The sequence below is a fragment of the Amphibalanus amphitrite genome, unplaced genomic scaffold (genome assembly GCF_019059575.1).
Source record: "Amphibalanus amphitrite isolate SeventyFive unplaced genomic scaffold, NRLGWU_Aamphi_draft 000672F_arrow, whole genome shotgun sequence".
NCBI lineage: Eukaryota > Metazoa > Arthropoda > Thecostraca > Balanomorpha > Balanidae > Amphibalanus > Amphibalanus amphitrite.
The window spans coordinates 354845-378698 of NW_024882166.1; the positions used below are offsets into that span (position 1 = coordinate 354845).

At 53.0% G+C, this 23854-nt stretch overlaps 1 protein-coding gene across 2 annotated transcripts; it reads right to left on the reverse strand.

Moving 5' to 3' along the window:
• Positions 1–5121: 5121 nt before the first annotated feature.
• LOC122364367 lies at positions 5122–23804 on the reverse strand. 2 transcript variants are annotated; one of them, XM_043334671.1, is made up of 13 exons: positions 23369–23804; positions 22766–22931; positions 21984–22172; positions 21467–21643; positions 20974–21153; positions 20463–20599; positions 13219–13348; positions 12405–12521; positions 11851–12015; positions 11354–11521; positions 10844–11019; positions 9540–9645; positions 5122–7818 (listed from the first exon to the last, which is right to left on the reverse strand). In XM_043334671.1, the coding sequence occupies exons 1-13, from the start codon at positions 23548–23550 to the stop codon at positions 5362–5364; spliced, it is 4350 nt and encodes a 1449-aa protein (XP_043190606.1). In that variant the 5' UTR covers positions 23551–23804; the 3' UTR covers positions 5122–5361. The 2 variants fall into 2 exon arrangements, with proteins under 2 accessions (XP_043190606.1, XP_043190607.1); XM_043334672.1 differs by having other exon boundaries at positions 22766–22816; positions 23530–23784.
• Positions 23805–23854: the final 50 nt, after the last annotated feature.

Sequence of the window (23854 nt, forward strand, 5' to 3'; positions counted from 1 at the left end):
GACCCGAGTTTCTCTCGCTCGCAGGCACCTCCGAGCAGCGTAGCGTGCTAGAACTGGAGCACTAATATCGCCGCCACGCCGGACTCTGCACCCCGGCGGCGGCGGAACACGGCTCATCAGCGGCCCGGTCAGTGACGGCAGCACCGCGCGACAGCCGCGCCGGGCGCGCCGCTGCAGCGCAACAGGCTATTACCATGGCCGGACGCCACTGGTTTGTGATTATTGGCCATGCATCAGGAGCGGCCAGCAATTGGAGCACGTGTGCTAACAATAGCATAACTCACCGCTAATCGAATGCTCATCACGATCGGACGGAGCGCGCCCTAACGGCGCATTACGCCGGCCTTCTGAACGGCGGCGCATCAGTCAATGAACCACGAGCGCTGGCGCAGACAGGCCGGTCGGCCAGCGCCGCCGTACCGACTAACAAGGGCACCCATTACAGGCGATAGCTCCACGGCGGCGCAGTTACAGGCATGAGCACGGACATCGGGAGATCAGATTACGGCTGCTATCGCCGCGCAGCACTGGGTCACTGTGATAACAATGGGCACTGCATGGTATTTATGAAAATGAAGGCAGTCAGAAAGCGAATAAAATCAATTAGGTTGTCCGCCAGTCAATGATACGCCTCGTTTATCACACGGTATTATGGAGCTCAGGTCATTTCACTTTCGACCGTATCGGTTCATGTGAACAGCACGAGCTAATTCTACAATGACATATTGAATTTTTATTCATAATACGGTATCATTACCATAGCCGTTAAAACAAGAACATCGTGACAACCATGCTCGAACTAAAAAGCTATCTACAATGAAATCAGTACCAAACGGCGCTTAAATTTTTGCAATAGAGTTTCAAGACCAGTCACTGGGCACTCACTACTCACTAAATAGCTGTCGTGGCACTATAAGCTGACATAGTAGGCATGCTACTGAGATTCGTTCTTAAAATTTCCATTAAGTTTTGAACATGAATATACGGGTACCTAATTAGACCATATTCACTTATGATATTCATTGTTCATTCATGATCGTTCATAACCGAAGGTTTAGGTATAAGCTGACATACGAGTAGTAGGCATGCTACTGAGATTCGTTCTTAAAATTTCCATTAAGTTTTGAACATGAATATACGGGTACCTAATTAGACCATATTCACTTATGATATTCATTGCTCATTCATGATCGTTCATATTTCTGCAACTAACAGAAGACAACAATAGAAACATGCACCATTAAATAGGATCAGTAACGCACGTAATTTGATCGTGGCTATATACCGTCAGCCAGATGGTAGGTATACCGCCATTAGCAATTCAATTACCAAGTCATAGTGCCAAGATATCGCAAGGTCAACTAAAACAGCTAAGTAGTAGTTACTTAAACAAGTATGGGTACGGTACCTATAGGTAAGCAAGCATGAGATGCGTACCGATGTGGGCTGTGGGGCCATATCTCATCATCAATGCAGCTCTTTTAATTCGACCTAAACATTTTTACTTTCTCACATCCCACGGACATGGCTCCTATATGACCCATCCCCAAGAGAAGACGAGCCACCGCCCCCAGCCTCGCGGTCCCGCACCCCACTTGCATGTTCATTGATTCATCTCATGTAGGTACGGTAGTAATGACTATTTAGCCCAGCGATTAATGCCAACTCTTGCGCCTGATTGGGCCCAAACACGAAACGCCACCACTAAATTATGTAAGCGTTTTATCACTGCGTTGGGATGTCTTTCATTGCGCTTCTTTATTATAACGTTGTTTCATTAAATTGCACGTTACGTGGCATGAGCACGAGATATAATGAGGCATGCAAGTGCAAATGTATAAAGCCGAGATACGGTCGAGAGGAGCATGCAATGGGAGCATCGGTCTCCCAGATTCGTGTTTCTCCGCACTACTGGCCAAGTGTAGTAGGATGGCTTCCTTATCACTGATAGCAATGAGGTCTAGCGGAACCCTGGACTATGTTTAGAAACTGAACTCTGCTCAGTGACGGCAGGCAAAACAAGCATCATAGAGATTCATGACACGGGAAAACCTTTCCCTTCTTGCAAAAGAACCGGGCAAGCAGAACAACGAAAAGGATTCTATTAGCTCTAAAACATTTTGTTGCAAGGCATTCAATTTCTTTGAAGGTTTTGCTTTTGGGCAGGTATACCTACATCTCACAATAACTTGCCCGGAGTGTATTTTTCCGTTTCCCGGACGGTCTCCATGGTCCAGCCAGCAGCTGACGGTCTGGCGTTAGTTCGGCCGTCTGCCGTCAGGTGTCAGCAGCGTCTGCCTGCCGCTGCGAGGCGTGGTCGCTCGGCCCGGGAGCTACCGGCACCGGAGACGGAGCGGGAGGGGGCCCGGGGAGGCGACGGGACTCTACCCGGGGCGGGGCGGTTCCGCCTGCACATCCGCCCCGGCAACAGACGTCATCCGCCGCCCCGAGGACGGCATTGGAGCGTCATCGGCCGGCGGACATCCGCGTGCCGGGCCGCCGCCGGAGCCGGGTCCACAGGTCCGCGTGCCGGGTCCACGGCAACTCGCAGAGGCGTCTGAGACACTTTCGCTGGAGCTCCTGGTGACTACCCTGCCCCGCCCTGAAGGCGAACCCAGTCGGGCGAAAACGCGGACCGACACCCGGACAGAAGGCGCTCTTAAAACGTCAGATAGATAAACTTAAACTCTTAAAACGTCAGACTGAGGGACACACCGAACAGGACACCAAGCGCAAGGTGAGGCCGGGGTGGGGCCGGTGGGCCGAGCAGCGGGCAATCCCAACGGGTCCATGTTGCGAAACGGGCGGAGAACCGATGGAAGCCTGCTTATACCGACTCAAAACTCAAGCAAATTAAACAATCTATGCTTGGAAGAATAACCAAATTGATGTTTGAGCGTATTACCTATTGTTTAATTGCTTGTAACAATTTACCTTCTCAGTTTGCATAATGGTAGGATGCGAAGGCACCATCTTACTTCTACAGCCATTAGAGCCCTACCAGCCTGCAATTTGGTCGCGTGACCATATCATGTTTAATAATTCAGATACGTATGCACCACTCCGAAGGACATCACGTAAAAAAGGGATCGCGAAAGGCCGACGATGGACATTATTTGCATGCGGCTCAAAATCCTGTCAGAAAAAAAGGAAAAAAATAGGGTCATAAGTTATGGCACGTTTGCAGCTCATCTGCGCCTTACCTTATCATTGATGTGATGGCTGTCCCCTTTCAAAGATCATGTTGAGGTCCGAGGTCGCTCTCTAACTTCTAAGGCTTGTTCTCTCTTGTCGCCGCGCCGTCACCCGGTCAATTGAGCCGGCTGTTCAGTGTTCAATTAGAGGCAGTTTAATGAAAATATTCACCAAACCACTATAATTGTCAATCCCCCACTGAGCTCTACTGGACCGTCACCACAGCCACCGCACGAAATCACTCACTTATCGCAATAATCTTGCAGCTCCCACTGCGCACGGCCGGCCACCAGCACGACACAGACGACGCCTCTGGCCAATCATCGCCCGCGGGGGCGCCTCGGGCGACGCTGACCTTTGGCCCCGGGCGGTCCGCCGACGGACCGAGACATGCCCCGCGGCTACGAGTGCGCGCGGGCGACGCAGCCGGCTGTGCAGAAGTTCAGGTGACTAAGAAAACGACGAATGAAAATGAGGTGAGTAGCATTGATTTGTATCGGGCTGTCATTATAAATGTACTCAATTGGTTACCAATGGGACAATGATCTGAAAATGAACCTAAAACTGTTATTATCCGTACCTTTATCAAAAGTCGGAAATGTGTCAATACCTAGTGTTTGCTGTCAAAACGTTTATTTTCAGAGCAGATTAGGGGAGAGTGGGGAAAGATGCCCAGGGTTTGACTATGTCATGTATTATTCGAAAATGACGATCGGAAAGCCAAAACTTGGAGTTTCAACGGAAGCTGACATCATTTTTCTCCAAAAATATCACACTTTCGTGCCTGAAATATGATAACTTTTTTTGCTATTAAGCATTTTCCTGAAGAAGTGAAAGGGGGCATCTTACCCCACAGGATGGAAAAGACGCCCCCTGGCGTTGGGTAAGATGCCCCCTGCACTAAAAGTGACATAAATAGGCACGTGAATCGCCTGAACGAATCAGTAGTCCCTTCGAGCCTGCGGTAGACACCAAACGTCATCGTAAGGGCCCTCAAAAGTAGTCGTAAGGGGCTTCAGAGGTCATCGTTAGGGCCATCATAGTCCAGCGTGGCCAAACAAGCTTCCGTGGTGGCGTTCGGAGACCACTGTGGGGCCCTTATAGGTCTTCATGATGATTGAGGGCCCTCGAGCCCATCGTGGGGACCTCAGGTGCCAGCGCGGCCCGTGGTGCGAACGTGGGAGCCCTCAAAGGATGTCGTGAGGGGCCCTGGAACCAATAATGGAGCCCACAGAGGCCGTCGTTAGGGCTCTCAGAGTCAGATGCCGCCCAAAAAGTCGCTGTGTGGGCCGAGGGACCGGCATGGGGAGCACCCGACCGTACCGGACTCTCAATAGTCCCAGATCGGCTTTTGTCTCTCATCACAAGTATGTAATAAATGATTTGACGGGCTGCTTGAAGGACAGCCTACGGATTTAGGGGGGCGTCTTTCCCCATCAGGACAGGGGGCATCTTACCCCAAGGTACCGAAGTAACATTAAATCAGCACAATTTGTTAGCCATAAAACTACACCCGGAAACAAACTGTTTGGGACAAAGTACACGCATGTTAATGTATCACGACTATAGCAAGGGACGCAAAAATTGTCTACCTTCTTTGATATTTACAATGTTTTGACGCCAAAATATTTTTTGAAAGCAGCAAATAAAAAACATGCAATCACCAGCCAGCCGTTGCCCAACTGAGCTTCGCAAATTTGTGTGCAGTTAACAAGGCAGGCTTCCGCTTTACGCTAAGAACATTAATTTCCAGGTTCGATTCTTTGTTTCCCCGCTAGAGGGGGTGGGGCGTCTTTCCCACCCTGGGCATCTTACCCCACTCTCCCCTACACAGAGCTCGTAATTGCCAGTGAACGCTAAGAAAGAAAAAAAAAACATGAAAGTGGGCACATTACTTCCGTCTTTTTCCCCAACTATTCACGGCCATATTGTCATGCATTCATTGTGGGTAGGTGGGTTTGTGGTACAAAATCAAACGTTTCCGGTAGCATTTCCTAATTGACAAGGCATTAGTTGACCACATCTATTTCTCCATTTATTCTTGCTTTGGCCATTGGCATCGCAGCTATAAATAATCGTTGTCACTGGATCAAGCAGCATTCTGCACCCCTCCCCTGCCGATTTATCACGTAATGTCAGCTCTATGGTGTATTTTAGACAGCGTGTTCAGACCTCACACATTCTGTACAGCTCCTGGACTCCCTCCACGCCACTGAACCAGTTAGCTGTCCACCTCTGGCAGGCGGTGACAGCCGCGCGCAGCACCTGCTCCCAGCCGGTCTCGCAGTCCCGACTCTCTGCGTCCCAAGCGCGCTGGCAGGCCTCCCGCGGCCGGTCCACGGCCTCAGTCAGCAGACGGGTGAGCGTCTTCAGTCCCGTAGGACTGAGGTGGGCGGCGGCTGTGAGAGCCAGCAGCGCCGCCCGGCACCGGTCGGCCACGAACGCGGCGCTACGCTCGAACTCTGCCTGTAGCTGGTCGCGAGCTGCCGCACGGTCGGCGTCCAGCTGCCGCAGCCGGGACAGATGAGCCTCCTTTTGTTCGACGGCCCACTCGACCAGCACGAACAGCCGACAGTGCTGGTTTGGGTGGCCGAGACCGGGCCGCAGCCGGCGCTCCAGGTCGGCGGCCGTGTCAGCCCACAGCCGCTCCTGCTCCGACAGCAGCTGCACGCGCCGCCGGGTCACCGCGGCCGTCTGACGACAGAACAGCTCCGACTGATGTCGGAATAGCAGGCACGGGATCCGCGCCGCCTGCCGCGCAAACTCGGCGAAATCATCACAGAACTCTGCGAAACAGGCTAGCTGGTACTGGGCGCTCTCCGTGTAGTACGCCTGGAATCGTGCAAACAGCGTCTCTAGAAGCTCGTCGTAGGTTGCTGGCACAAGGTCGGGCCGGGTCACAGCGCGGCTGCCCTTCTGCAGATAGAAGTTGCTGGCCGTCTCCCGCGTCTCCTGCAGCACGTTCAATATCTTCCACTGCACCTTTTGGATGAAGTTGTTGGAGTCTGTCGGTCGCTCGACATTACCGAATAAGAAGGTGATCACCTCTGCTTCCTCCATTTTCGAGAGCCCCTGGGCGGCCTTTTTCTTGTCGCGGCGTTTCTCTGTTTTGTTGGAGGTGGCCGCAGTGGTGACTGTGGCCGTCTCGGCGCTGGCAGACACGTCGGCAGTGTAGCCGGACTCGGCCGTGGCCGCCGTGCCGGAGCCGGTCGGGCTGGCCGGAGGAGAGTCGGCGCCGTCCGCCGGGCCGCCGGCCGGCTCCGAGCCGCCGCTCGCCCCGCGGCTGGCGCTGGACCGGGTCGACCCCGCCCGGCGTCCCGACACCCCGCGGACCTTTTTAGTGGCGCCCCGGCGGCCCTTCCTGCTCTGCAGCGCCTGTCGAGCGATTGTCTCGTCCATACGCACGGTGGCGCCGCCGTCGGCAGGCGCCTGAACTACCGCCGCCGCCGAGCCGCCAGCAGGTGGCAGCTCTGTGCCCGACTGCGCCGCCGCCGGCTCCCCGTTCGGCCCCTCCGCTCCCGCCTCGGAGCTCGCACCTGACTGAGGGCTCTCCTCTGAACTATCCCCGCGGAAATCCACCGTACCATCCAGCTGAGCGTAATAGAGGTACCGGTGGCGCGCGCAGATCTGCTCGAAGAGCTCTTCGACTCGGCCGAGCGCGGAGGTGCCCTCCATGATACACCCGGAGAGCTCCACTGAGTGCTCCTGCCACTGGACTGCCGCAGTCGGCTGGAAATATACACTCAGCTGGCTCTCCCTGCGCATATTCACCTCCCATTTCTTCTCGTATTCGTCCAGCCTGTCAGCCAGGTTCCGGATCAGCTGTTTGGTCCCCTGCGTCTCCTCCTGGTTCAGGTGCATCTCTGACTTGATCAGTGTGTTGATGGACACGTAGTACCGCTGCATGGTCTCCGAGAACTGCACGTCGCCAATCTGCGCTCGGATGCTGCCCTCGGCCTTTTTGATGGCTTCATCCAGCGCCGCGCAGAAAAGTTCCATTCTATGTTCTAGCGTCTTGCACTGAATCTTCCCAGTCTGATCAATGGTCATCAACAGTTTCTTCAGCGTCGCCTTGTACTTGACGATCTCCTCGTTGCTGAAATTGCCCACCTGGGGTTGTGTGGCACCCGCTTCGTCTCCCTCTGCGATATCCTCCTCCTTGCTCCTCCGTCTGCTGACTCGCTTGCTGACGGCCAGCCTACTGGAGCGAGTGGAACTAGCTCGCCGCTGGGCCGCCGGCGCACCAGACGCCTTCCTCGCCTCCTGTCTGAGGACAGCCACTCGCACACTGTCGGTGCGCCCGGCGCCGGCCAGTGACGGCTGTCGGGACGGCGGGGGCACCTCGGGCGGCGGCTGCGGCACCAGCTGGTGCAGGAAGGCGCGAGTACTGGCCGTTAGATCGGCACTAAACGTCTCCACGCGCTGCCGGAACGAGGCAGACCGCTCCACCAGACTGTCAACAAAGCGCGCCTCGCGCTCTCCGATCTGCGTCAGCATCATCTGCAGGACGTAGCTGCGCGAGGCGGAGCGGGAACGCAGCTCGTGGGCGGCCAGCCAGGCACGCTCCTCGTCCAGCCGCGCACGGATCGCCTCCATCTCACCCGACTGCTGCGACTGGATCCACTGCCAACGGGACACGCAGATACAAGGATACACATGACATATACCCGGGGCGGATTGGAAGATGTGGTAGACAGGCGTATGGAATATGGATCCACGGACGAAAAAGGGACATACCGACATGCGGTGGAAAAACGACACCCGGAAACATCGACACACCAATACATGATTGCGTTTAAACATATAAGGAGAATCAGACATACAAACAGATACACAGATGTATGTACTTACCGACACCGATACCTATATGAAGGAAAAGTGGAACCCGTATAAATGCACACCCGCATTTATGTATGTGCATATGTACAGTCTGTCTAAAAAGTACCGCGCAACATAACGGTGGATCCATCAAGCCTGACCGAGCAAGGGCCTGCTAAATTTGAGTCACCGAAGCAATTGACATCCTCGTCCATTCCCCAGGTCAATTGGTTCGGTGACTTTCAAATTATAGCAGGCCCTTCCTCGGTCAGCCTTGATGGATCCACCGTTACTTTGCGCGATTCTTTTAAGACAGACTGTACATCGTATACGGAGAAAAGAAGCCACGGATATACATAGGGAGAGAAACCGCTACAAAAATATGCAACACACGGAAAGATCGCCCACATCGCTATACCAATACATTTGCTGATGTATGCGCGATGGTAAAATGATGGAGCCATACGTGAGGAAATTATTGCGAGTGTGAAACCCCGTAATCAAAACTATGCTATTGACACGTTCGTAATTGCAGGATGGCTCATAGCCGATAAATACCACATGAGATGAATTCATTATGCAATGTAATGAAGAAATGGCGGAAGTCATTCAGAAGACTTTTTCTGACGTCAGAAATTACAGGCTAGAAGCAATGAAGTCAAATGCGGTTGTCTCTCATTTGGCTGCCACTCCCAGCCATGTAATCACAAGTGGCACCGAATCCTGTTGGACCAGGGCCACTGGCAAACATAAATACTCCGTGAATGACCCCCTGACTGCCCCGCCTGTGCATATTAAACACATGTTCAGCCGTGCGTGCCCATGCATGCCAACGGTCCGCTGCGGGAGGGGCGATGTCTCGCGCTGGCCCGGTATGCCAGGTGGCCGGGCACTGGGCAGGGAGCAGTCGCATCTCTGTCCCCCAAGGCCACGGGATGGACCGGGCCGGGCCGGTGGGACCCGGGGGAGGGAGAGGCCCGGGGGCTTCACATCAGCAGCAGGGCCGTGTGCCGTGTTCCAGATGGTATCGGCTCCACCCCTCCCCACCCCGCGGCAGAGTTGCAGAACATCTCCGAGACTGCAGCTACCCCCTCCGCCCCCGCTTCTGCTCTGCTCTAGTTGCACTCAATCAATGGGCTGGGGGCGCGAGAGAGGGAGTTAAATTTATCACAGCGCCGCCCAGACTCCGCCCAGACTGGACCGGAGTCCGGACCACACCAGACAGAAGCAGACGTGACCATGGGGGTACAGGTGGGACGAGACAGAACCGGACCAAGTGTAAAAATACCGGGTAATTGTGCGGGACACATGTAATAATCGAACAAGAGTTGAAGGATAGGAGTGGTCCGAAATCACCAGAGAGGCATAAGCCCAAACCACTATGCAGCACACCTGACCACCGTCCAACTTTCTTAACAGCGCGCCCAAACACAACAGTGTCTGTACCCACCTTGGGTTCGTCGTGTACGGACCGGCAGTGACTGTCGACCCTCTGCTGGTGCAGCTGTATCCCTGTATGAACCCACCTTTAGTTCGTCGTGTACGGACCGGCAGTGGCTGTCCACCCTCTGCTGATGCAGCTGGATCTCCGACGAGCGGCGGTCGTGAATGGTAGTCTCGATCTCAGCCGTTCTGTCGAACAGACAGAGATCACATTACAAGCTCAGACACGTCACGCCAAATGTGCTTATCTTTTTTCGTTTCACGGAAACATGCCTCAGTTTATTTCGTAATTTATTCGCCATTCATAGCCCACACCAAAAGCAATCCATTGAACCGCGGTATTGGCTACCCGTGGATCTGCGCCAGACACTTCAAGGCTTCAGTAATCAACATGGCGCCCATCAGGCGCAATATAACTATTACTAACGAGTGCTGACAGCCAGATGTAATGGACTCGCATTTAGAACGCCCCAGTAAGTCACAGTGGGACACAATCACCGTTCACTGAAAACACAATCACTTTTCACCGGTACGTGCCGCGGAGCCATTAGTTGCATATCTAACGATGCATGTGACATGTGCCACTTGAGGCGGCAATGGGCTCCCGGCATCTGCTGAAATAAATGAGCCACTTATGTGGCTGTCTGAAATGTCGCACGACTGCACGATGGATGCTGCCAGACGTCGCAAATAAAATAAGCACGGCTCATCACATCGACCATGCTGCAGCCGTTTAATGCTCCGCGGGCGTTATAACACGGGCTTCCTACACATGTCAGGTCCCAGCCGTGATAGGCGAATAAAGGGTGCCCTCATAACTCGTGTACGATTGTATCGGAAGGTCATAAATGTCCCATCAACATGCGCCAATGGTGGAGTAATGGCCGACACGGGCCTGCGCTGGGGGAGAGCACCAAAGACGCACATGACTCAACAGTCGGAGAAAGATAGTCTGGAGACGAAACCGGAGACATACTGACACAGAGACAGGGTCGAAGAAGGAGGGGCACGAGTGTATGAAACAGAAACGGAATCAGAGACGTGAATACGGAACCGGAGACGGAACGGAGGGGGTGGAAGACAATGATGGAGAGGATAGGCAGAGTGGAACGGGGACAGATCAAGCAATGAAGAAAACAGAAACAGTCCCTCGCGATGTTCTGCTCCGTCGCATTGGCTTGGCATTGCGATAAAGTATGATATGTGGCTGTTCACAGTTGAAGTCACCGCCCATTGCTCTGCGCTTGGACAGAACTACGAATAAGCCGCCATGTGCAATTGTGCGTAGTAATCTCATCTACGATTCCGCTCTGTCTGTTGGCTATGAGTCTCCAGAATGTCTGAAGGTGGTCCCTGACGTCCCTCAGTCTGAAGCCCCGCCACTCACCTCTCCGTCAGTCCGTCAGCCTTGCTGTAGAAGAGCGCCTTGAGTTTCTTCAGCTTGTCCAGCAGGAAGTCGCCGAGGTCCTGTTCCAGCGTCCTCCGCTCCCAGGAGAGGAACCAGCGGATGTTGGCGGCCGACAGGGACTGCAGCTCGGTGAGCTCAGATGGCAGGAGTAGCACCTGCCGCGACCGCAGAGTCAGAAGGGCGATCTCCGGGTCAGCCAGACTCCCGACAGAGTCAGAATGGTGAGTCAGAATGGTGAGACTCAGGGTCAGAGGAGTGTATTGACAGGAGCGCGCGGATAAAGAAGCGTCTTGTTAAACGAGTGCAGTAGGAGTTATTTGCCCATCCGTCTGTCTGTCTCTCACCCGCCGACAGGCGCCCATCAGCCGGTGGCAGTCCTATGGCGGCTCTGCGTCTGTGTCTGTGTTCGTGTCTCCGTCTCTTTATCTGTCTGCCATTCTGTCTGTCAGTCCGTCCCTCTGTCTGTCTGTATGTATGTCTGTCACTCACCCGTCGGCAGGCGCCCATGAGTCGATGACAGTCCTCCGGCGGCTCCTCGGGCGGCGGCTCCGGAGACGTTATTGTGGCCTCCAGTTTCTCAGCCACGTTAGCCTGTACCAGCAGCGTCTCCGACTCCAGGCGCTCGCTGTGAGCCAGCAGCAGCTGCAGCCGCCGCTCCTGAACATAAAAACGACATTGTGATTTGAAAACGCAATCGAAACTTAATGGCAATAAGCTGATACAAATAGTGAAAGAAATCTCAACAGATGAATAGGTACTAGGTAGGTAGACGAAAAAGATAAGGTTTTTAAATATTTATCTTTGTTATACCGTGAGTTCGCTAATAAACCACTATAAAAAAGCTAACAAATTACCACAAAATAGCTGAATTGAAACAATGTTTGGGAATCAGTCGTTGATCATAACCTTTTATTGTGTTTGTCATTGCATAATCGTTGAAACGTTCACTTTTTCGCCGAATATGCCGCCGTCGGTTGGCGTCTGACCTGGAACTGTTCGTATGTGGGCAGGAAGGCGGCCATCTGCTTGGCCAGCGCCTGCTGAATCTGGTGCACCTTGGCGACCTTGCTCTCCTCCAGCATGCTGGCCACCGACTTCTGGATCTTCTGCTCGAGCTGCGCCTCCTTGGCGGCCTGCTGGGAGTCCACCGCCTGCCGACGGCGTGTCAAGTGTAAGTATTTACAAGGGGGTTCGGGGTACTTACGCCGTATATTTATGGACGGGAACGTTCACTCGCATCCCCAGTGGAGCATTTTTACTTACGTCTACGAACCTAAATAAAAACGGCAATTCTTGAGTGTTTAATAAACTGAAATAAACTTTTCTGTGCGAGTATTGTGCTTTTTTTTTTGCTTAGTTTAAATGTTAAACTTTCCTAGCTTACCTCCGGCCGATTTCAGAACGACTCATTTACGGCCCTTTTAGGCACACCTCTGCCCAATGCCCACATCAACCCAAAATAAGTAAGTACTCCCTTTAATATCCATGCTCATTGCTCAACATCCTCGCCCTCTTCTGATTTTATCCGCCCGTGTCCCACCTGCAGTTGAATCTCGAGTTTCTTGGCGTATCGGACCCTCTCGGCCAGGTGTAGGGAGAACACCTCGCACGAGGAGGCGATGTAGTTGTACAGGTGGTCCACCTGACCAGGCGCAGCCTGTCGCACACCGGAGATTGTCACAGGTCAGCGGGATGTTCGGTTGCAGAGGTTAGAGGATCACGATCGGCGTCTAGCGCGACACGGTTCAAAGAGTCGGCTGGCTGGTCAAACCGTAACGATCACAAACATTCATCGCTGTGTAGCTAATGCGGGATTTTCGGGTTTTAGAAAGCTTTTTGCGCCACAGTTCCTCCCTATCCCCTGCTTATGACACAACTTTAAGTGTTTTGTATATTTTATTCAGTAATGAGGTAGTCGCTTATTGTGGTTGAATGTCTCCATGCCTGCATCACATATTATTCAAACATGGGCTCAAAATCCCAAACAGCCGACACCAAAATTATAAAAAAAAATGTTCAGGATTCAGTAAAAGTTGTTCCCGCTGCCCCGCAGAACCTTTCTTAAAAAATTCACGATAGAACGTATACAAAGGAAACGTATAAAAAGAAGATAGCCTTTTGTTTATAGGTACACTAGTGCCTATTAACAAAAAGCTGAAAACCTCCGTCACATAAGTGCAGTGCACTTAACATCCCGCCACTTGTGCTAACCCTTCGTTCTTTTGTTCTCCGGCCTACCACACCTCACGTCAGCCGTCAATTTCCGTCTAATTGAACTCCATGCGGCGCTCCGCTGTCCCCGGCGGCGGCAGCTCCTCCGGCCCTCTCTCCCTCTCGCTCTCTCCCTCCCTCACCTTGACCACCTGGCTCCAGCGCTCCTGGGCGGCGGTGACGTTGTTCTCGACCTTGCTACGGATGGGACCGAACATGGTGGCCGTGTGGTGGTCGGCCAGCGACTCCCACTGCTCCACGTCGGTCACCTCTCTGACAGAGCAGACCAACATAAGTAACCGGTTAAAGTCAGTCATCTCTCCGACAGAACGGGTTGATGACAGTCACCTCTCTGACAATAGACAAACGTCAGTTACCTCTCTGACAATGGGCCCACGTCAGTCACCGGTTAATATGGGCACACGTCAGTTACCTCTCTGACAATAGACAAACGTCAGTTACTTCTCTGGCAATAGACAACCGTCAGTCACCTCTCTGACAGAGAAGAGCAACATAAGTAGGTAACCGGTTTAAGTCAGTCATCTCTCTGGCAGAACAGGTTAAAGTCAGTCACCTGTGGCAATAGGCATACGCCAATTACCCCGCTTATAGAACGGTTTAATTTGTGTCAGTTCTCTGACAATAGACAAACGTCAATTACCGGTCAACATCAGGAACTGATACCCGTCAGTCACCTCTCTGTCCGGACGGATTCGCGTCAGTCAGGCTCAGCCCTCTGATAGAACAGACTTTAAGTCTATAACACATCAGTAATCAGTCACATCTCATGTGATGCCACACAAGGACGGAATATGGCATTGCAGGAGCATGATGGGGAACATGCAAATTACCGTATGGCGTCTGGTTTAAATGACTGTGGTGCATGGGTTTCTGCTTTCTCAACTGTTTCGCATTGGCCCTCTGTGCTCTATGATCTATCCGACGTCCGTTCACTCTCTTCTGTCAAATTCTTTAGCAATATGTATGTCCCGTGTGATAAGTCGTACCTTTGCGTCCCGTCTGTCTATATGTGCTCTCAGCTCGTCTTCCTTATTCCATTACCGTCTATCAGTACCTACTCTCTCCTCCGCTTCTCGTCAACACTGTTTATGCTGCTGCAAACGCACACGCCTGTCCTTGAAACCCGAGTCGTGCGGCGTAATTGAGTCGAGATAGGTTGCTTCTAATGAAGCTCTCCGCATACATCAGCCAGCGCATTTACTACTCTATTGATCTCGAAGCGTGCACCAATGCCATTCTGAAAGGCCACCCGACGTCGGTTCTGCCGCCGCCGGTACTGAATGTCCGTAATAATCAGAGCCCCGAGGTGTACTGTCGCCGGGCGCCGATGAGATATCGCGGGCCGGGAAGCACCAAAGGACTCGAGGTCGTTCGACCAGTCTGGAGCAGGTAGGGGCAGGGCGGAAGCAGTGGGAGGGAGGGGCAGTTGGACCCCCGCCGGCGCCGGGCGGAGGACACGGGGAGGGGAGGGAGGGGAGGGGTCAGTTCTCAGAGCTGCGGCTTGGAATGTCGCCAGCAGCCGCGCCCATGGAAAGGAACTGTAGATGACAGAAAGGTAAATGAGAAGTTGAAAAGGAAGAGAAAAGTCTAGAGGCGCGAAAGAGAGGAAGAGATGAGGGAGAAGAGGAGACGAAATGAGTGAAGATGCGATCTAAAGAGAGGAAATTATGAAAAGAGGAGAGAAGAAAAGCAAAAGATGCTGTTGAAATGACAGATGACAAAGCTCGTACTCGATACCAGAAGGCTTTCCGCAGACGGCGGGACAGATCGTCTGATCCTGACACAGCGCCAACAGGGCGAGAGAAGAGGGAGACGACACAGCAGGCGACAACTTGTCCACCAAGGACCACGCCCTGTCACCGAGGGTTGGAACCGGTCCTCCGTCTTGAAGGACTGAACGGTCGCGCAGTAGACCCCGCCCGAAGGTCGAAAATGCCTTATGTGCGGCTGAGATGAAACCAGAAAAGGATTACCAGGGAATGACGAATGTGCTCCAGATGCTTATAGTAGACTCGTTAAACTCGTTATTTTCTGCACTAGAAACCCCCGTGACGACTGCTGCAGCTGTTACGCTGGACTAGGCGTTATCAGCATCACATCGGCCGTTATCTGCTCACAGGGCCGTCTCGACCCTGAAGATGCAGTGTGGGGGATGCACCACAAGGTCGCGGGGCTGGCCTGGAACCCGGGTAGCACGTAATTGATCCGCAGCAGGTGGCACACAAAACAAACGGCAATCGATGGTAGCTAATATGTTGCGCAATAAATGACATCTTGTGTAAGTAAACACGGTCCATGATGTAGGATTGTGTCCAATTTGTTAAGAACGCATCTAAGCGCATTGGAAACGTATTTGTTTTCCCCTCTTACTTTCATCATACCGTTAAATTTTGCATTTTCCCCATTGCAAACGCCTGGCAAAAAGACGGTCGAGACTCGAGATGCTCAGGTAGGTACACTCGGGGGCAGATTGATGTTCCACAACTCTTTATCCACCGGGTTCCTATGGCTCAGCATTGGCAGCAGTCGCCTGGTACCGGTAGACTGTGCCGCTTCACTTACTTGTCAAGCGGCACAGCCTACCCACCTGTATGACACCGGTCTGGGTCGGTGGCTGGAAGGCGATGTGGGCCGCCTGTGACGTCAGCGCAGCGGTGAGGGCCGAGCCCGGAGGCATGGCTCGGGTCGGCGCGGCGCGGCGGCTGGCGAGGACTGGGGAGTGAGGTGGGGTGGGAGCACGGACATCGCGTGGCTGAGCGAGTGTAGTTAACTTTCGCATCTCAAGGCGCCAATTGTTCTATCTAACAATTGCGCTAAAGCAGTTGTTAAAATGTCCTATCCCCAAGACAGCGCCTATCATCATACTTGCAATGCACATTACGACACATTTAAGTGTGGCAATGGGACAGCCGATAGAACTTATGTCACACGTGCATCGAGGTGCGGAGCTATATTTCGTATAACATATTAGTATTAAGGCCTTGATTGAGCAGATTGGTGTCTATTGTTTCGCACGGCAATCGTCCAGAGACGTGGGAACTGGGAGCTATGAGTAGTGCCGCAGCCAACGCTCCAATTTAAAGCGATTATTACTGTTGCTCTAATATGTGGTCGCAGCCTCCAATAGCAAACCGTTCCAACTGGAGCCAAAAAGTCGGCCACTCAGGGGGGTTCGAACCGGGCTTCTCCCACCGGCCAATTCACGACACGAGCGTTCATCCACTGAGCTACCGAGAATGGTCTTCGTCCGCGCAAAACAAAATGACATTCACCCGCTGACCGCCAATGACAGTATTGTGACATTTGATCGCGTTTGACCGCGGCGGGTGGTCGCTGGTTTCGGCAGCTCAGTGGATACACGCTAGCGTCGTGGGGTGACCGGTTGGAGAAACCCGGTTCGAACCGTCCCGGGTGCGCGACTTATTTGTTCCTAGATGGAACGGTTTGCTATTGGTGGCTGCGACCACACATTAGAGGAACATAAGAGTTGCTTTGGGACGCCGCGCTATCCAAAAACCCCAGTTCCCACGTCTCTGGACGATTGCTGTGCGAAATAATAGACACCAATGAGCTCAATCAAGGCCTTAATACATATCTGTTAAAAACAATGTAGCTCCGCAACTCGATGCACGTGTGATATAAATTCTATCGGCTGTCCCAATGTTACGTTTAAAGGTAGTGTGCCAGCTTTCTTGGACCGTATGGAGTTAATGGCCCAGATAAGGAGAACCGGATTTTTAGAACTTATCCATACCTTCAAAACTCATGGAAACGTCTTAAATTCTTCAAATTTTGAGTACCCCAGTGCGAAATTCGCCCCGACGGGTTGTCGGTCGTACCCCAACCACATTTCACACCACTATGAACAATAAATGCACACACTGAAATCGCTATTACCGATATGCTCATCCAATCAAGTTTCGATAAACCCGTTCATCATCAGCTCCTGCGGTTTCGAACACGCCTGTTAGTTGGCTTCTGATGCTCGTCGAGGTCGGAATTTCCAAATACGCGTGGTGCGTCGGGCCGCGCGCTCTGACTTCGGCCAAGAAAAATGCGTCAGCTGATCATTGTCATTTCTGCCACTTACGTGTGGTGAAATGGGGTCATAACTTATAAGACGGCTTTTTCATATCAATTATTTTACATAAAATCATATTTCAAACCATAAATAATGTTCGACAGCCAAATAAAAGAAACAATACCAATACTACAGTTTAAGGCTCGACATTGTGTTGTCTACGATTAGACAGCTGATAACTCATTCCCGTACGTCGTATGGTCGTAACACTATAATGACCTTTGCTTATTGTCACAAGTGCGCCGCATTCGCGATTGTTGCCCGACGCCTGTTTGCAGGTGAGCCCACTACAGTTGTTATACATATCTAAAAACCGATAAACTTTTAGGCGAAAAAGGCACTATTCCAGGCCCATTTTTGATTTTTTTTGCGATATTAGGTAAAAACAGAAGCTTCTTATCCTAGGAAAAATAAAATGGGAAATCTTTCAAAGGTGGCACACTACCTTTAAGTGTGTCGTAATGTGCATGGCAAGTATGATGATAGGCGCTGTCTTGGGGATAGGACATTTTAACAACTGCTTTAGCACAATTGTTGGGTAGAATAATTGGCGCCTTGAGACGCGAAAGTTAACTACACTCGCTCAGCCGCGCGATGGTCCGTGCTCCCACCCCACCTCACTCCCCAGCCCTCGCCAGCCGCCGCGCCGCGCCGACCCGAGCCATGCCTCCGGGCTCGGCCCTCACCGCTGCGCTGACGTCACAGGCGGCCCAGATCGCCTTCCAGCCACCGACCCAGACCGGTGGCATACGGTGTGGGTAGGCTGTGCCGCTTGACAAGTAAGTGAAGCGGCACAGTCTACCGGTACCAGGCGGCTGCTGCCAATGCTGAGCCATAGGAGCCCGGTGGATAAGGAGTTGTGGAACATCAATCTGCCCCCGAGTGTACTACTGCCATTGGATTTGGACCAAAAGAACAACAGAATACACATTAGACATGCATTTGACAAATTATATGGAACAGGCAAGTCCGTTTCAATGAATCATTTGAAGATGATAAGTTGTCTTCGTTATGCAGAAAATACTGCGACACTATCACAGATGCCTACCGGGCGGAGATCGGCCTTAGTTTACGGCGTCATTCATCAAACATTCGATCGATAAGAACGCTTTAATGGGATTTATGGCGTGCAATGAACTAGGACTCGTTGCCTGCTTCCAGCCGGTAGGTGATGAATGAATGTAAATAACATAAATCTGCCACATAAGGGGTGTTGCAAGGAGGTCCGCTGTAATTGCTCCAATAATTTTTCTCGGACATATGAACTGTTTTGACTATTAATCTTTGAATGGCGATAAAGCGAAATCTAGCCGCACGAACACGTCGTTATGTAGGATAATAAGACAGCATGCCGTTTTAATAGGCGCCACTAAGTGGCTGACATGCATTCCATGACAGCAATGAAAAAGCGTGCTGGAGCGAGAGACCTACAGCCGAATTCATCGGTGCAAACATTCGATGGTCGATGTTTTCAAGAGGCGGCCGCACCAAGTCCTACGTCATGAAGGCAGCCGCTGCTCGGCCGGTGCGGCTGGCCGCCAGCCGGCGTCATCCCGTCACGGTCCGTCCGTCTGCTCTGGTTCCTCCGTCACCGGCGACCGGTGGCGGCACGTGAGACCGGCCCGGCGGCCCGCGGACTCGTCCGAAGGCCGCCGCCGCCGCCGCCGGGCGCCCGGACCCCGCTACATAAGACGGCGCGCGCCGGCCGTCGGCATCACTCGCACCCGTCCTCCTACAGCCGCCGTCAGGATGTACAGACTTCTGGTAGTGTGCAGCCTGGCTGTGGCGTGCGCCGCGGCGCCCCAGCAGCGCGGCCTCTTCTCGGGCGACCCGGCCACGGCCGCCATCCTGGCCGAGACCCGCCAGGTGCGGCTGGACGGCAGCTCAGACGTGGCCTACGCCCAGGAGGACGGCGTGCTCTTCAAGGAGACCACCAGCGACGACGGCGAGCGCCGCGGCTCGTACGAGTTCATCGGCGACGACGGTCAGCTGTACCGCGTCGAGTACACGGCCGGCGCTGGTGGCTTCAAGGTGATCAGCAGCACGCACGTGGACGCCACTCCGGACCTGCCCAGCGGCCCGGAGCAGTATTACGAGCCGTCCCCGGTGCCGGCGCCCACACAGGTGCGTCAGCCGGTCCGTCAGCCGGTGCGCCAGCCGGTGCGCCAGCAGGTGCGCCAGCCCGTCACCTCGGCGTTCGAGATCAACTACAACCCGGCACGACAGGCGATCCCCGCCACCACCACCACCACGGAGAGCACCGTGCGTAAGAACTTCCACACCGGCAATGTGGCGCTGTCCCAGGACGGCCAGGGCTACGTCTACAGCTACACCCACACCGGCTGAGCTGGCCGTCTGACGGGGTGCCAGCCGTCTGCTAGTCGAAGTTCGCCGAGCTGCTCCCGTCCAACAGCGGTCCCCTGTCTCATCTCATCACGTGCCTCCTTAGGGCCACTTCCGTCCGAAACTTCTGTTATCTGTCATCATGAAGTCATACGTTGGCTGTGGATATGTCCCACTTGACTGATATTGCTTACGCTTATCCAAGAGGTCTTGAGGAATCACTGGGCGGTTACCATCTTCGCAACTGTTCTGTCTCATGTCCATGCAAACGTGAAGTGTTTATCATGTGCAATAAACCAGAAAATCCCGATAACAGTAACAAAGTGTTTGATTTAAACGGAAAAGGAAGGGGAAAAAGAGGGATAAAGAGAAGGCAAAAATAGGTCCTCCTCCCTATCCAAGTTCTCTCCTCTGAGTAGTAAAGTAATCTTGCTCTCCTCTATCCCCGTTGGTGATAGCTGACGGACCTGATGCCGTGGTCGTGACTTGTCCCAACCAGACAACTCACTGATCAGTCACCCACGCACATTTCCAACCACATAATACAACTGACCTGAGATAATCCCTCGACCTATCCTCACAGTTACCAGCCCACTGACCTGAGGTCGTCCCCTGTCCGACTTTATCCGGCCGACTGACCTAAGGTCGTCTTCGACCTTCCCAGCCCACTTACTTGAGGTCGTCTCAGCCCACTAGCCTGAGGTTGCATCCGACCTTATCCACCCGACTAACCTGAGGTCGTCTACGACCTTATCCAACCGAATGGCCTGAGGTCATCTCTTATCCGACCTTACCCAGCCAACTGACCTGAGATCTTCCATCCGACCTTACCCAGCCGAGTGACCTGAGGTCTCCTACTCGACCTTACCCAGCAGACTGATCTCAGATCATCTGACTTCTGAGCCAACTGACCTGAGGTCATCTCCGCTCCGCCCGACTGACCTGTGCACCAGGTCGTCTCCGACCTTGTCGAGCTGCTCGTACCAGGCGTTCTCCAGGTCGAGGTACAGTCGCCGGTACGACTTGCAGTGCGCCGTCACCATGGTGCTCATAGAGTTCAGGATCTCGTACGCCTGGTCCTGTCGCACACACAGACCCAGGTGGTAATGGCGGCTGAAATGGCATGTAGTTATCTGATCCTTCCGACTCGGAGATGACCCGGCTCGTTGGTAGATTGACACCGGCCTGTCATTCGTCAGCATGCCTGCTACTGACCTTTGAAACGCTAACTTATATGCAACTGGCCTGCTATTGTCATTCGTCTACCGTCTCATTGGCAATTAGTTATCCGACCTACCACTCGCTGGTGATATGCTACCGACGTGCTATTCCTTCACGGACCTATCTATGATTCGTCGGTAACGTTTAATCGACATTTTATTCGTCCATCTACCGGCTTATACACCCCCGACTTATCTTTTGCCACTCGCCCATTTGTCATTCTCCTACGAACCTGCCACTCATCCACCGACTCGTCGGTGACGTGTTTGAGGAACAGGTCTGGCAGTCCGGTCACGTGCTCCCGGTAGTGTTGCCACACGGTGTCCATGCACGTCTCCAGCTCTGCCAGAGACGCCTCCACGTGACTCTCCACGGCGGCCGCCCGCAGGTACTCGGAGAGACGCTTCTCCGCCTGCCCGGAACGCAGGAGAGGTGAGGGGGAGCTAGGAGTTCGGGATAATAACATGGACATTGTAATTAAATGTTCGGTTTCGGAATGTGAAGGTTTGGTGAAGATTTCAAAGTTCTAGCAATGGCACAAATTGTAATGACCGTATAAATGAAAATCAATTGGCAGGAAGTACCTAAAGCATGGTCAATCGCCTTGCTCGTTATATGTGTGCGCCAGCCTCTCGGGGCTCTCACGCCCGCATTACGAGCACCCTGGGCAGCGGGCACACTGACTGAGAGCGCCCTGGAAGCTCCATAGACACCTTACCACTCACCTGCAGTATATTGAGCGTCCGCCAGGCGTCCCGGCGCACCTTCCACAGGTTCTTGAGCTTCTGCTTAGCCTCCACCTCAGCAGTGAGCCGGTTGAAGCGGAGCTCGGCGTACTGGCGCAGGTTACTGAGGATCATCTCGTTGAGCGCCACCGCCTCCAGCTCCAGCTGCTCCTCTACCTGAGGAGAGGAGAGGATCGTTCACGTCGCCGTGAGGTGAGACTGAATGGCAGGTAAGAGTGACTTCTGCGAGAAAAGCGGGCTGGCTCACGTTTTGATACATGGCACGCAAGCTGTTTTATTTTACCCGACTTTGTCCCAACTATTGTTCGGTGCGATTGGAACCCACTACGAGTAGATGCGTTTCTACATTTTCTCACTTTTTTTTGTTTTGTTGGGTTAGGCCCTTTCGGTCCAATGAGACCATTTCAGAGCCGGGAGGATAATAGGATATAGGGGGAGACATTGGTCTGGGCAGGCACCCTAGTGAGTCGCCGGGGCTGAGCCCGTATTTTCTCACCTCGGCAGGCATCTTGTGAAACGCCCTGGTCAGGAGCGGATGGTACTTTTTGAACACGTCCCGGAGGCGCGCCGTGCGCTCCGCCTCTAGCGACATCTGTCGGCTGAAGCAGTCAGCTATGATCTCCTGCCTTGCCCGGTAGATAGCGTGCAGGTCTTCCATCAGGGTGGTGAAGTCTGCCGCCGAGTACTGCCGAAAGAGATCGGACCGGTTCGTTAGAGATGGACAGATCATATCACAGATCGGTGTTCTTTGACTAGCCGCCGGCCCAGCAACGGCACAAATAGATACGGTAATCGGGAGCATCAAGAAACGACTTCTGGGAACTCATTTACAATTACATCAGCGATAATCAGGTCGAACAGTGAGTTAGATCAGGCACAAATTTATTGAAGAACCAGCAATGAAACGGTTCGTAATCAGGTCTAATTTGATATTTGATTCTCGATATGTGCTTCGACTTCGAGTATTTCGAAGTCAAAGTATATACCTACTGAGAATCAAATAAAGAATTAACAGATCACAAACATCAGAAATGAACGACCGCGGTCCGAAGTTCATGAGCAGAGGGGAAATAAGAGCTGCCCCTCGCGGCTCCTTGCACGGATAGATTCACTATTGGAAAACTTGCAAGTCATCGGCTGCACAGATCCTGCTCAGTCCGATATCAACCGGTGTTGTAAATACCAAATCGTACCCAGCTGTCGCTGTCCCTCGATATATCCCTGCATGCCCTCGATATATCTATCCCCTTGCTGTGTTGTACCGTGTCCGTATCGTACCGTGTTGAAGTGCTGCGGCTCGATCCGGCGTTTCCAGCGGACCAGATCGTCCTCGCCGTACCCCAGCAGTTTGGTCATCCGCCGCGCCTCCTCCACTGCCACCTGTTCGATGCGCGACTCGACCAGGCGCATCTCACGACGACGCTCCTGTTCTAGACGTACGAACCTGGTCGGGGGAGGAGGGGAGGGGAAGGTCACGGAGTGGAGGGGTCACAGGAGGGGGAATGGGGAGGTCGGGTTGGGTGGTTGGTTACACTGGCCAGGCCGGGGAAAGATCAGGTGGGTTGGGCATATATAAAACTTTGCCAACAAGCCCATCAAGCATGTCGATGATTTGTGGACGAGTTGGACTGGACTTCTGGCTCCGTAAAAAAATCTCACTTGATCGGATCCCCTTCTGGCTACAGCATAAACCTGACGCATCCAGTGAGGTCCTCGATAGGGCACGTCCTCGACAGATTTGAAAATACGACAAACGTCCTATAAACAGAGGCGGAGCTCTAGATAGCATTTTATACATGAAATAAAAAAGCACGCCTTTACGGCCCACAATAATCAGTACTCACTGAATCATCCGTTCCCGCTCGCTCCGACACCACTGACCTCTGTTTTCGGATGATGGCCACCCGTCCGACCACGCCGCCGCCGTCGTCGGCAGCGGCTCTGAGGTCCGACGAGGAGACGGCCCGCGGACCGGAGGCGGTGACCTGACCCGGGTCAGAGGGGTCACCGACCACCGGCAGGCCACGCACCTCCCAAACGTCCTCCAGCGGGCGCACAGACATGGTGTGCGGCGCCCGGGAGTGGAGGAGCGGTACTAGAGGAGAGGAGGCGACATCTCCTGTGGCGAGATAGAGAGAGGTAGTGATTCGGCTGGCGGCAAGGTGGAGATTACAGGTGAATATTGACGGTTACTGGATTTCTAACAAAATATAGTGTGGGAAACATACATTACAGTACATCATGCAGAAAATAGAGTACTTTTCTCGATATGAAAACAGAAAATACGTCACAGTGTTTTATGCGTCAAAAATAAAATGTCTCAGATGCGCTAGAAAAAAAGCAAAAAGTCAAAATATCGAATCTCGT